General features: G+C 42.8%; 1 protein-coding gene across 1 annotated transcript; it reads right to left on the bottom strand.

The window, feature by feature from the left end:
* Positions 1-8560: 8560 nt before the first annotated feature.
* On the bottom strand, positions 8561-9255 carry DNAJB8 (DnaJ heat shock protein family (Hsp40) member B8). The gene has a single exon (XM_089497612.1). The coding sequence runs from the start codon at positions 9230-9232 to the stop codon at positions 8561-8563; it is 672 nt and encodes a 223-aa protein (XP_089353738.1). The 5' UTR covers positions 9233-9255.
* Positions 9256-14056: the final 4801 nt, after the last annotated feature.

Here is a 14056-nt window from a genome sequence, read left to right on the forward strand (position 1 = left end):
GCTGAGCTAGGCAAAACTGCTTTGGTTAGGGCTGTCACATTTCAAGGCCTGGCACTGAATCTCCAGTTTTCATGGGACACCTCCAGGTAGAAAACAAGGATAAACATTCTCCAATTTTGGGGGATGGCACTCTGAGCAAGAGGAAACCACTGTGTGCAAGTTTCCAGCTCAGGTAGTAGAGCAGTATCTTGCTACAGTTTGCAAGGCTTAATTCATTTGTTGTTGCAATTTGGAAAGCCTCTCTGGGGGGAGGGGGAGTTATGTATTTTCTGGGTTAGCTGGAAGAAAAATGCCACCCTAGAGTTCCTTATAGGTCTAAATATCCTAAAGACACCATATTTAGGATGGATCTTGGAAGCTAAGCAGGGTCAGCCCTGTTTAATACTTGGATGGGAGATCACTAATGGCTACCAGGAGCTGGAAATTGCATTTCAGAGAAAGGAACTGACAAAATCACATCTGAGTATTTTTTTGCCTCAAGAAAAATACACACACATCCAGTCTCCCTAAGTAAGTGGGAAGGAAGGAATCCCTTCATTTCACCTTGATCTGGGAACAGCCCCTTTAACTAAGATTTTTTTCTTACTCTCCAACTATGAGAGGTCCCACATCACACATTATGTTACACGTAGCGTGAAGATGCATTATTTGCTTGACTACCATACAAGGCCAGCCCAAAAAGAACAGCAGCTTGATGCAATAGACAAAATGTCACCCATCCCCCTTCCATGCACAGAGGCCAATTTCTGTACTGAAGCTGAACCTTTCTTTGATGCTGCCAAGTGAAAAACATCCCCCATGACACATGAAGACAGCAGAATTGTTTAGGGAAGGACAAGCTGTTGGGCACATAAAACTATGCCCTCTGATAGAAGGAAATGGTCAGGATGCTGTGTATTAAGGAGGACACTGTCAGGCATCTGAAAACCAAGAGGGTTAAGACATCCTGATGAACCTGAGCCAGAACAGAGCCCAGTTTTTAAAATAGCCCCACTCCTTGCTCAGCAGTTATTAGCAGCAGCTTTGTAACTAGCTTCAGAAGTCACTGCATGGCTGCTGAAATTGCAAATCCTTGAAGACTTCTGAGCTGACCCACTTTGAGGGGATTGTTGTGCTAGAGGTGACAAGAAACGCAAAGTTAAGCAGCCACAGGGAGTGACTAACCCTGTGATTGCCAGCTGTTTTCATGAGGCTGTCACCAGACAAAGTAAAAAGGGGATAGTTGCCCAGGAATAGTTTTACAGACAGCAAAGCAGTGGAAAAGCTGGTGTAAGAGTTGGATGCCTTCAAAGCACCCTTCTCCCTGAAATGGAGGAAAGGTGTTACCAAAAAAGATAAAAGAGATTTGCATACATGCTAATTTATATGATATGTGCAAATTTAGAAATAGTTATAATAATTAAAAGAGAAATACAATACATCTCAACATCATGGGGAAGACTATGCTTTGGGGACATGGGTATTTGCCCAGTCTGTTATCCAAGATGAGCAGACATCACACACGCTGCCTGGTCACAATCTTTTTCACTATGGTATGTCTATTTCAGTTGTAGTAGTTATTTCCGAATAAGCTACTATACATGTAAATTAGCAGGTACAAATTTTATGCAAAAATCTCTCCCTTTTAGCATGTGTCATCATGCATGTTTGCCTTTTACAGTCGGCCCTTCTTATACACGGATTTTTTATACACGGATTTAAGCATACACGGTTTGAAAATGTTCCAAAAAAGTATAAATTTACCTTGATGTTCCATTTTTTATTAGGGACACCATTTTGCTATGTCATTATACTTAATGGGACTTGAGCATACACGGATTTTGTTATACACGGGGGATCTTGGAACCAAACCCCAGCGTATAACAAGGATCCACTGTATTTATTTTTCCCTTTCTTTCTTTTTCTTTTTTTGCAGTGCATTAGTGGCTATTCTCCACTTTGACTGGTACCAAAACAAGATTAAAGTCTGGGCACCAAGCAAAACTTAGAGGAGGACATTCCATAATCAAGGTGCTACTGCTAGAAAAGACCCCTCCTTTGTGACTGAATAGTAAAACCGCTGCCTGTGTAGACACCTGAAGTAGGGCCTCTGCAAAAGAGTTTAAAGCACAGGCTACTGAGAGGTAGAAAATATTCATCTTGCCTTGCATGATAAAGAGCAAGCTTGGTGTAGTGGGTTAGTGTGACACTGGAGACCAGATTTCAAATCCCTGCCTGACCACGGAAACCCACTGGGTGAACTTGGGCAAGTCACACTCTCTCAGCCTCAGAGGATGGCAATGGCAAATGCCCTCTGAAAGAAGAATGCCAAGAAAACCCCATGATAGGTTCGACTTAGGGTCACCATAAGTTATAAACAACTTGAAGGTACACAACAACAGCAACTTGCATGTTAGGTTGCCATTGTTTTCGTTGTTGGCAAGGGTCATAGAATACTAGACATGGAAGAAATCACAAGAGCCATCTTAAAGCAACCTCTCACAGATGAGAGGCTAACCTTTGTTGAAAGATCTTCAAAGGAGAGTCCTGCAACTTCTGAGACTGGATAATCCACTGTTGAAAAGCTCTGACAGTTTCTGTATTCAACCATAGCTCCAAAAGTCCCCCAACCAGCATGGACAGCTGGGAGTTGTAGTGCAACAAGTACATTTTCCAAGCTATGAACTGCTTTCAAACATTGGAGGAAAATATAGTAGATGGCCTAAGGTCTCATTAGATTCTTCATACAAACATGTTTTGACTCACAGTCTTCATCAGTGGCTAATGAAATTCCTATGTTACCCAATGTTTCCTCTAGCTAAAAGACAACACTAGAGTATAGATTTTAACAAAATAAAGATGACTCTTCTCCTTCACTCCCCACAGCCTGGAGGAAACATTGGGCAACACAGGAATTTCAATGGACACTAATTGAAACACATCTAGTTTCTGTTTGAAGAATCTGATGAGACCCTGGGCCATCTATTTTCCTTATGGACCTTCTCTCATATTGCTATTTATAGTTTAATAATAATAATAATAATAATAATAATGTATTTCTATTTCCCACCTACGGATTGAGGCGGGATTACAATAATCAACGAATTACAACAATAAAACATGTCAAATACATAGCTTAAAATACATAGCATAAAAATACATCACAATCAATACAGTACAATACTATACAGTTGGTCGGTTCTCCATGAAGAGTATGCAGTGATTGCTAACCAAGATAAGCAGGTTCGATGGGTAACCTCTGGAAGAGATCTGTCTTCAGTACTGTCTTAAAAGCATCCAGAGTGGTAATAAGACGGATATCTTCCAGCAGTTCATTCCACAACTTGGGGGCCACGGCAGAAAATGCTCTGTGGGACGTGGTCACTAGCCTGGTATTTACATAGTCTAGTGATTTCTTCCCAGTTATTCTGAGAGTGTGGGGCGGATTGTGTAGGGAGAGGCGTTCCCTCAAGTAACTTGGGCCCAAGCCTTTTAGGACTTTAAAGGTGATAACCAACACTTTCTATTGCGCCCAGAAGCTAATCGGAAGCCACTGCAGAGATTTTAATATTGGTGTTATATGGTCAAGCCTTGATGCCCCAGTGACCAATCTGGCTGCTGTATTTTAAATTAATTGAAGCTTCCGAACTTGGTACAAAGGTAGCCCCATGTTGAGTGCATTACAGAAATCTAAACGAGAGATTGCCAGTGCAAGTACCACTGCTTCAAAGTCCTTTCGGTCCAAGTAAGGGCACAGTTGGCATATCAACCAAAGTTGATACCAAGCACTCCTAGCCGTCGCATCTACTTGAGATGACAACTGCAGAAATGGATCTAGGAGTACTCCCAAACTATGTACTTGGTCCTTCAGGGGAAGTGTGACCCCATCCAGGACAGGTTGACAAAGTTCCTTGCCTGGGCCTAGGGATCCAATCGTTAGTACCTCCATTTTCTCTGGATTCAACCTGAATTTGTTTTCCCTCATCCATTTTCACATTTGGACTGTGTAGTTTAATTTGAGTAATTGATTACTTTAGAGATTTATTATATTATATACGTACTTTTACACATGCACACACATTTCATATTCATATCCTAACTCTTTCCATTTATTTCTCAAACATTCATACCACAGGGTAGAGCCCAGTTTGCCTTCGGTCCCATTCTGCAGCAACCTTAGAATGTAGAATGGAGCCAACCCAGATCTTAGTGAGTTTTGCCTTGTCTTGCTTCAGGCTAAGATCATGAAACACCAAAACAAAGAATAAACAGATACAAACATTTTATTTCTTCATTTATTTTATATCCCACCTTTCTCCCAGAGCAGGATTCAACTCAACACATGAGATCACCTTTTTAACAAAAGCATAGCATGCATGGTCAACTAGATCTGTCACCTGCTGCTATGATGAAGGAACCCTTAGGGAATCCCTAAAAAACCTGACCAGTTGCTTTTAATGTAGAAAACACCAGAGGTTAAAGGAGAGGGGACTCTACAGGGGAAACCCAGGAGTGAAGGGCTCTGGCTAATATGCCTGGCTATCAGATTAGGCTGTCAAAAAATCAAACCGCTTCCATCACTGTCCAAGGAGAGGCTCTCGCTTGTTGCTTAATGTGATCGCAGCCATGCCGTTGGCACTCCAGGGAGAGCGGGGCATTGCTACGGCAATATGCAGCAGGCTGTGAGTTTTAAAATCCTATTAGGCAGGAACTAACAGTAGCAAAAAGAAAGCAGGTATCCCCTAGTGGGGATTTAAAGATGTTTAGACATAATTGGATTTTCCAAGCAGATGTCATTATTGTTAAACAGTTGCCCACTTGATATGTTCAAGTTGTTGGCTGTAATTGCTAAAATTAGCAGGTCTGCACAGAGCAAAGGTCAGTTGGTTAACATTGTGATTTAGTATTTTATGAAGTAATTCCAAATACTTTTTTTTCCTTTTTGGTTGGTTTGGTTTTTGCAGCCGAAGTGCTCTTTAAAGTCGTTGTGGCTGTTAATAAAATAACATATTGGGCTCCCTGGGCAAACCGCTGACACTCAATGGCTAAATGCATTTGAGCAGAATTGGTTTTGTGTATTTTACAGAGCTCTCTATAGGGCAAAGACCTTACATTTTGGCTAACAGCTGTTGTTGGGGTTTTTTTGTTTTTGTTTTTTGAGGACCTCTGTGCATCAGAGTCAACTGTCTCTTTTTACCACATGATCCTCCCGATTATCCACAGGTACAAGGCTTTCATGAAACAATGTAAGAACACAGTGCCCAAGACACCTTCCTACCTGAGGCAAAAGAAAAGTTGGTGCCCTGTTCTTCATCACATAAAGTTGACTGGACTGACATTGATATTTACTTCACCACTGTTAATGGAATGGTATCTTCTGCCACAACAGAGGCAGCCTACTACTTTAGAAAAGTGATACTCAGAATGGTGGTCTGTGGATCAGCTGTTGACAGCTAGTCTGCCGTAAGTCTCCAAAGGAAAAAGAAACAGTTTTACTCAATAGGCACATTAAGATTTTAAAAAAAAAAAGCCCTGATGGGCCCCCACATTATGCTGTGTAGTTCAGTTTTCCTGACTACAGAACCTACTGAAATAATTTCTGCAACTCCAACATACATGTTCCACCAGCTTGAACAACCCCTGTACTCAGAGATGAGCAAAAGGGCTTGTGTTGAAGGAGAGAAATGTGATCCCAGACCATATCTGTTTGGCATGCCTTTTGTCTGTCTCAGCAGCGTCATCTGGATGTAGGTAGGCACTGGCCTTGTCCAATTGACTCTGTTTGAGTGACATATTAGCACGAAGATCTGCCTTTGGCATCTTTAATATTTAGGTACAGATACTTAGTGTCATGTTCCTAGATAAGAGATAACAAACTCAGTAACTGCTTCCCTTTTATTGGACATTGCTGATCCAAGAGGAGATACAATTTTACTGTGTTGGCATCTTTCTCAAATGAAGCATGTAGGTATCTTGATGTGTCAAAACTTCTGAAGCTAAGCCCCATAAACCTATTGTTGTCTAATGATAATCTTCTTTAAAAACTGAGGATTTATGGGGACTATTTCCTGTGTGCAGGGCCCTGCAATCTGCTAGAGTGTTTGGGTTCTATGATAAATTTCTTTCCCACTAAAAAGTTAATACAAAGCTTTACATATTTACTCCACAGGTGGACTGAGTGACTCCCCACATTTTACTGTTATAAGAGACATAAATGTAATCCATAAAAAAAACCTGGCTTAAATGTTTCTAACTGGAATCTTTTTCTCTTCCCTGCCCCCTCCCAAGATATGTTTAACACAAATTATGTTCTGCATCCAGAACCAAAGATAAATCAGCAACATTGAGCTAGATGGATTCAGCACTTTGAGCTGAAGTGGCCAATGGGGTCAAGCAGATGGGCAGGAAAGAGCAGCCAAAGCTGCTTCTTCCAAGAGTGGCCCAAGACACCACTGACCACACTTTCTGCTCTCAAGGTGGCCTGCATGTGTATGCCAGGACCACACAGCACTCATCAAGCCGCTTTGCTGGTGTGTTTTTTTAAATTACCACCACCACCATTCATGCACACTATCACAGAAACATATCGCCAGTAACTGCTTGCTGCCTAGATGCCACCCCACTGGATGGCTGCCCCCTTTGATCATGTACACAGTTGTACCTGCAACTCTCCACTGAGACAGGGCATCAGAGCAGAGGTGTGCCCAGGAAAACTGGCAATGCACAACCCTCCCCCCCCCCCCCACATGCCCCCTTCACTCCTTGCCCCATCTGGGACTGTCTGGTTTGTGTATGTTGTACTTATAGCCATTGGAGGTATCACACTTTCCCTTTTTTGCATTGCCACCCCAACCGCCAGCTCTATCCTTTCAAATGAGCACCTGCACTGGTGCATATATATGCTGCTTTAGGGTTAGGGTTAGGGTTAGGATGGAGCACTCCTTTGGGATTGGTCTTGCATCAGGGCATTTATATGCATACTCAATGGTGTGCACTTTCTGGGCTAGAGAGGATTATTTCTGCTTTTTTTTTTTCCAGTCAGGCTTGTCCTCCCTTAGAGGACAGGCCAAAAGAAATGCTTTCTGGCCATTTTGACGGAGGTCTATAATCTAAACGCTGCGCCCCAAAGTAGCCTGAAACCACTTATTTTGGCCTCTCTGGTCACCTTGATTGGTATGCATCTTCTAACTTGCAAGTAGCTCTCTAGGGTGCAAGCCAGAATACTATCTGAAACAGGGACGTAGCTAGGATTTTAGGAAGGGGGGGGGGGTCCAGACTAAGTGCCACCATTATAATGGGGCTTGAGTGCGGCGGCGCAGCAGCACACACCATTCATTTTTCTAATGGAAAGGGGGGCTACGTCCTTGTCTGAAATCTTTTTTAATGAAGATGCCTGGTATTGAACCAGAAGCCTCCTACATGCAAAATATGCACTTTATTGCTAAACTATGGCTTCTTTGACTCACTTAGCAGGCTCATGTCCTCTTCCTCTTTCAATTTTTGAGACAGTCTTGGGATTTTATAATTCCACAATGCCTCTGCTGTTTTCACCAGTGGATGAAGCTGACCTTCTGAACAATTAATGTAATACACTACGGCTTCCAGGTAAAAGATACAGGTCCATATTCTTGCTAAACTGTGAAATCAGATTAATCCAACCAAAACTGAAGTTATAAACCTTTATTCTTCCAGCTGTTTTGGACTGCAAATCCTACAATCCCTTACCATGGACAATTCTGGCTTGGGCTTCTGGGAGTTGAAACCCAAAACATTTATAGATTTCCTGTCTCAATGCACAGGGACAAATTTAAGGGCACAGAAATGGCACATGAATATTATGCATGTATATTTTTGTACCCAGCACTGACTGGCAGACCTTGGGGTTCTCTCTTCAAGATTCTACAGAACTGAAATCTTCCCACACCTGGCTTATGCCATCTGAATTATTGTACTGGATGGTCACTTTCTAACAAGGAATCCTGTCCACTCTTTGAACAGTGCTACGTCAATGTATTTGGGAATACTAATCTGACGAAAGACTTAGGTCTCCAAAGAGTCAGGTTCTTTGAGTCTGGCAACTCTACCTATATAGGTCACCAAAAACACAGCATTAACCTATTTATCTGAATTCTGACCCTGGTTTTGTAACAAACTTATTTCTGCTATGATTTTTCATGGGTGTCTTTATGATTACAAATGCTACTTGTGTTCAAATGTACGCCACATTCATCTCAACCTTTTAGGCTAAAGTTCTTGGAAGAGTCCTCAATAAAATCACACTGAATTTAAAATATTCCATAGTATTTGTCAAAAAGATTACAAACTGAAGAGTAAATTCATAGATTGCATAGACTGTGTGGCTACATTGGCTTTTCAGTAGATATTACAGGTTAGTCAAAAGAAGCCATATGCCTTAGCATCATTATATTAGTGCAATATTATGCCAACCAATTGAGACATCATTGCCAAATATCTTGAACTCAGTGAAGGAGTTTATTAGTTGTATTCCGTTTTTACGGAACAAGAGTCCATTTAAGATTGTTCAAGCAGTTGGCTATTGCTTTTTTGAACAGACATGAAGCTAGCATTTCAACTGTTCCCTTCCATTTACTCTTATGGACTTCAGTTGACCATCTTCCTCGATTTCAATTCTTTCTTGTCCATTCTCAACAATTTTTCGTGTGGTGATTCTTCGTCCATTGATCACTTCAGTAGATGTTGAAACAGATCTAAAGTTATGTGCTCCACTGCTGTCATCTCCAAAGGACCTACAGGAGAACATGGTGTGCATACCAGGCCCAAGTGCATTGAATCCAAAGTTGGCAAAAGCACCAAGCCCAGAAAATAGACCCAAGGAGCCACTTCTGGTTTCCCCTTCATTACTGTCATCATCAAACTGGTTGTCCCAGAGGTCATGTGCAAAGATGTCCATTCCTCCAAAAAATTCCCTGAAGATTTCCTCAGGACTGCGGAAAACAAAGTTAAAATCAAATGGGCTGTGGGAGTAGCCTCCAGTTGTTCCTCTCCCTCTGTACCTTGGTTCTTTGACTGGCCTGTCATAGAGAGACCGCTTCTGGGGATCTGAGAGAACTTCATAGGCTTCAGCAACTGCTTTGAATTTCTTCTCAGCTTCATCCTTGTTATAAGGGTTTTTGTCAGGATGCCACTTTAATGCCAGCTTACGGTAGGCCTTCTTAATATCTTCTTGCGAGGCATTTTGTTGCAGTCCTAGGACTTCGTAATAATTAACCATCCCAAAGGAAATGATGACTGGATTTAAGGACTATTTGGTTGGTTTTCCTTGGGGACACAAGGTCCTGTGTGGTTTGGATCCTATGAATCCAGTTGTTTCGGATGTGGCACTTCTTTCCTCACAGCCCAATGGTAATGGTTTGGTGCCAAAGGGAAAGAGAAAGGCTGCTTGCTTATATTGTTTGATTTCAAGGCTCTTGCTGCTGAGTACTATTGTGAAGTCAGAAGTATCCCCACCAATCAGGGTGTAGTAAACACTGAGTTCACTTGAAACAGTCCTGTAATCCTATTGGTTGGAGTGTTGTTCACATTAACCTTCTTGAAAGGTCATATTTCATATTTATGATGCAATGTGTTGCTAATGGCTCATATCCTTTTCAGAGGTGAAATCCATCTATCTCCTAGACCTTTTTCAGGGAATTAAAACATTGCAAAAACATATATGGCAGCAGTAGTAAATTTCATACCCTCAAAATGTTTGGTCTACAAGTTCTACCAGCCCCAGACAACGTAGCCTATGGTCAAGGACTGTAGCAGCTGCAGACTAGAGCACAGGGGGATGCTATATTTGCTGCTCCTCCTCTAAGTCATGATAGCCTCAGTCCAGTGAGAACAACATAGGGGCAGTACAGACGGACGGCTCCATGCCACCCATCTTTGCCCTGCATCTGTGCAGCAGCATCCTCATGCTGCAGCACAAACGTGCTGTCTAAAAGGAGACACTCTAGGTGGGTTGGTTTTTTTTGTGCCGTCATAAGGGCTGCGATGCAGCCCTCTGATGGCTCTTTTGCCTAAAGGTGTTTGGGCGCTCAGGCGCCCTTATGTCACGAAGCTGCACCCCTTGTGGACAAGGCCACAGGCTTGTGACGTAATGGCAACAATAGTAAGGCTCGGCGCATATGGGTGTTGTGCCGAATCAAGCCCTACTATCGCTGCAAACGGCCCGTCTGTACCGGGCCATATCTATCTTTCTCCACATAAGGAATGGACAATAGCCTCATTCCTAAAGGAGCAGCTGCAATATATAATAAAGTTACATTTCTGTTTGTACCCTTTTATTTAGAAAAAGTGAATGTTCTATGCTCTGTAATATTAGACATAGAGAATTGAACAGAGCTAGGAAAAAAAGATGAAAATAAAAAGACCCCTTACATATATAGTGTTGAATATATGAAGAACACATAAATTGTTTTAATCAAGAGCCGCACTGTCTACATTAGCTTGAACTTTTCCTCAATACCAATCTAATAGCATAAAAAGGAGGAAGGGAGAGAAAGGGGGGGGGGGGATGTGGCAGTGCCTTTAAGGTGAAATGGTTTTTATTTTAGCATGTGCTTTCATGAAGATCAACTCATTACAGTGTGACTAACACGGTTATGTCTCTGAAAACTCTAATAGCAAGCAGTGTCTTAATTAGACCATTGTTGTTGTTGCTGTGTGCCTTCAAGACATTTCCAACTTATAGCGACCCTAAGGGGAACCTATCACATGGTTTTCTTGGCAAGTTTCTTCAGAGGGCCATACTTACTCAAATTCTGCTCTGATGATCTTGGTTTGAATCCGTGTTGCATATTGGAAGAGTTGGAAACTACCAAAGCAAAATGCATCCCCCACCAATTCCTAGATCATGCCACATGCTGGTTCTGCACTTGGCCTGTTGTGGTTTGGTGCCAGATGGCATAACCGTTATATAATGATGGCAGGAAATGCATTAGAACTGCATCATCCTCACCTATCAGCCTGACCCCAATTCAGTCCTCTTATTTGGATGGACCAAGTGCTTTGCTTCCCAACTACCATATCTTTCTGAGGCATAGCTCACAGTAAATGTAAACCACTGGTCTGATCAATGTCCATTACTGAGAACCTGCAAAAGGCATTGTAGATTATCAGCCATTTTAGCTGTGCCTACTGTACGCTAAAATGGCTTGTGCAGCAGACGTGTATGTGAGAGAGAAAGGGGAGGGGGTTGGGGTAGAGAGCAAAAAGAAATCAAGAGTAGGACCAGTGAGAGGCCCACATGAAATAACTCGACACACAAAACTAGCTCAGCAGCCCCATCCCTAGAAACCGAGGCTTTGAAATGAGAAATGTTTTTCGTATCTTAAATCTCAAGTACAAACAATAAAAACCAGCCCAGGCTGTGTTCTTTGAAGAGAAAGTACGAGTGACCTGAGCAGTGGTTATCAGCAGCGTCATTAAGATAAACCCTTAACATGATTTAAAGCATCCGAAACTGAAGGCGGCACTTTCAGATACTAACAAAATGGCCTGACATTGGGGATGAAAATCAATAGTAATCAGATGTCACTGAAAATACTCAAAAGTGTCCCCTGACTGATGGAGGTGAGATTAGTGTAAATATTTGTATTCTAATCAGTGGCACGGGAGGGTTGGAGGCAGCCTCTCTGTCTATTTAATTAATGGAGTGGCTTTTAAAAAGGATCCTAATCATATGTGATTGTATCTGCTTATCAACATTTTTGCTAATTAGATGATATGGAGGCAGTCGTTCTGCTAATTCCCTCATCCGAACAGCATATCCTGCACAGATAAAGTGCAGTCTCTTTTTAATAAGAAACAATCATGAGACAGACTAACCTTAATGGTGCTTATTATCCTTGGAGCTTTTGCTTCATCTCCACTTCGCCCCTTACACAGACCTCTGGTCCAGAATGCCAGGCGGGCAAAGTTATTGGAGTCTTCCTTGCCCATTTGTCAGTCATGCATTAAAAATGGTCAGAAATGATTACATATGATAAATATGGATGTTTTCACAGGGCTTTTCTCTGCCACTGTGTCCCCCTTGGACAACTGCACAACCTTAGGTCTCAGACAAATGGAGATTCATAGGCCTACATCAGAACCCTTTCCTCTTGTTAGCTGAAGCTAGCACATCAAAATATTTCCTCCAAGCTATCACTTCACAGGCATCAGGTTTACAGCTGGCACCTACATGGTACAGAACTTGGAAAAGTTACTCTCCTGCACCTCACTTTTCAGAATTCCCTCAGCCAGCATGGTAGGAGAGTAATTTCTTCAACAGCTAAGGTCCTTTGGGAATCTCCAACAGAAAAAAATGCTTGTTTTATTAATTATATACCATGCAATAGTCTAAGCTCTCAGGCCCTTGGGTAGGAAAGCCCTCTCTTCTGTGGCTAGCCCTGTCCTGAGAATGAAGGTATTCACTTACCAGCTCTTAGATGATTTCAATCCAGCAGTGAAGGCCTTCTTCTGGTCCTATCTGAACTGCCCATACTATGGTGCTGATGCTGCCTGTCCCGATAAAGAACTTTATTATTGGAGGGAAACTGCTTCTCTTTGAAAACATAGAACTTTATCGCACCTGTTTTTTCCCCGTATGGGAAGCAGATGCTCGTGTGCACGCGTGACCAGCCAAAAATGGATTTTATCGCATGCCAAAGTGTCCTCCAAAAGGCCCCGTTCCGTCCCCTGGCACCAAGCCGTCCCTGTTCAATGCTGAGGAGTGCCATTTTCCTCGGTCGGAAAACTTCCAACCAGAACATTTAACGCCCCTCAGCACTGAATGGGGACGGCTTGGTGCCGGGGGACGGAATGGGGCCTTTTGGAGGATGCTTTGGCGTGCAATAAAATCTGTTTTTGGCTGGATGCACATGAGCATCCTCTTCCCATACCCGTAACGGGGGGGGGGGGGGGGGGAGGGTGCAATAAAGTTCCTTGGCATAAATACAGGAAATGACGAAAACGTATCTCTTCTGCTTTTAATCAGGTTTGGGGAGCATATGGCCCTTCCCTGCACATGTTGCTGGACAATAACACCATCACTTCTAACCAGCACAGCAAGTGGTTAGAGAAGGTAGAAGCTGCACTCCAGCAGTTGGTGGAGAGTAACTTAGGCCCTGTTCAGACCAGCCATTAAGGCCAACTTGGGGGCTGAGTCGGGGCGTCATGTCCACATGATGCACACCCCACTCTACCCCCAGGCTGCCATGATACTGCACACCACTCCACACAGCGTCATGCCACTCTTCTGGCACTGCATCCATACAACGCAGCGCCGAAGGAGCACCTCCAAGCTGCAGCAATGCGGCTATGTTGCCCTATGTTGCCCTTTCCAGGGCACAAAAAGGAGCTGTTTTTTGTGACTCCTATTTGCACCCTGGAAAGGCCAGATTGGGGCCGCAATGTGCAGTTTCCATGGCCCTGATCTGGCTGAAACAGCCCTTTAGTGCTGTTTGAACAGCCCCATACTCTACTTCTCTCCCTTTGGGGATGTTCAATGTTGCTGTTTTATTTTATTTATTTATTTTCATTCTATAAAAGTCACCATGCTGCTGATGTAGCTGAGGTTAACTCATTGCCTCATGCATTTCTGTAAAGCAGTGGTTTACACTTCAGCTCCCAGAGTTCCTGACTGTTGGTCAAGCTGGCTTGGGCTTCTGAGAGTTGAAGTCCAAAAAACTGAAGGACCAAAGTTTGGGAATCGGTGAAGGAATATCACCATATTCCAGAAAATGCTTTTCTCCAAAGAGAAAATAACTAGGCATATATATCTTAGCTGTATGTTCCCCTTCAACAGCTGAGGTTGGATAGCACAAAGGAAAGTCCAGAGCTTGAAAAAGTTGCTTTTTTGACTACAGCTCCTTGAATTTCCCAGCCAACATAAACAGTAAAGTTTCTAAACTCTGCTTAAGCACCCCCTCTCCCAGCACGTTAGCCCCAATCCAAATCTCTCCCATTATCTTCTTGGCTACTTTTAGGACATGAAAACTCTGGGATATCAAATCACATTTTGGCCAGGGTCACATCTGGTTTTACCTTCAGTCTGCTTGTGATAGTGATT

Source organism: Sceloporus occidentalis, unplaced genomic scaffold, assembly GCF_023333645.1.
Source record: "Sceloporus occidentalis isolate IW3139 unplaced genomic scaffold, rSceOcc1.0.p SCAF_1, whole genome shotgun sequence".
Taxonomy (NCBI): Eukaryota; Metazoa; Chordata; class Lepidosauria; order Squamata; family Phrynosomatidae; genus Sceloporus; species Sceloporus occidentalis.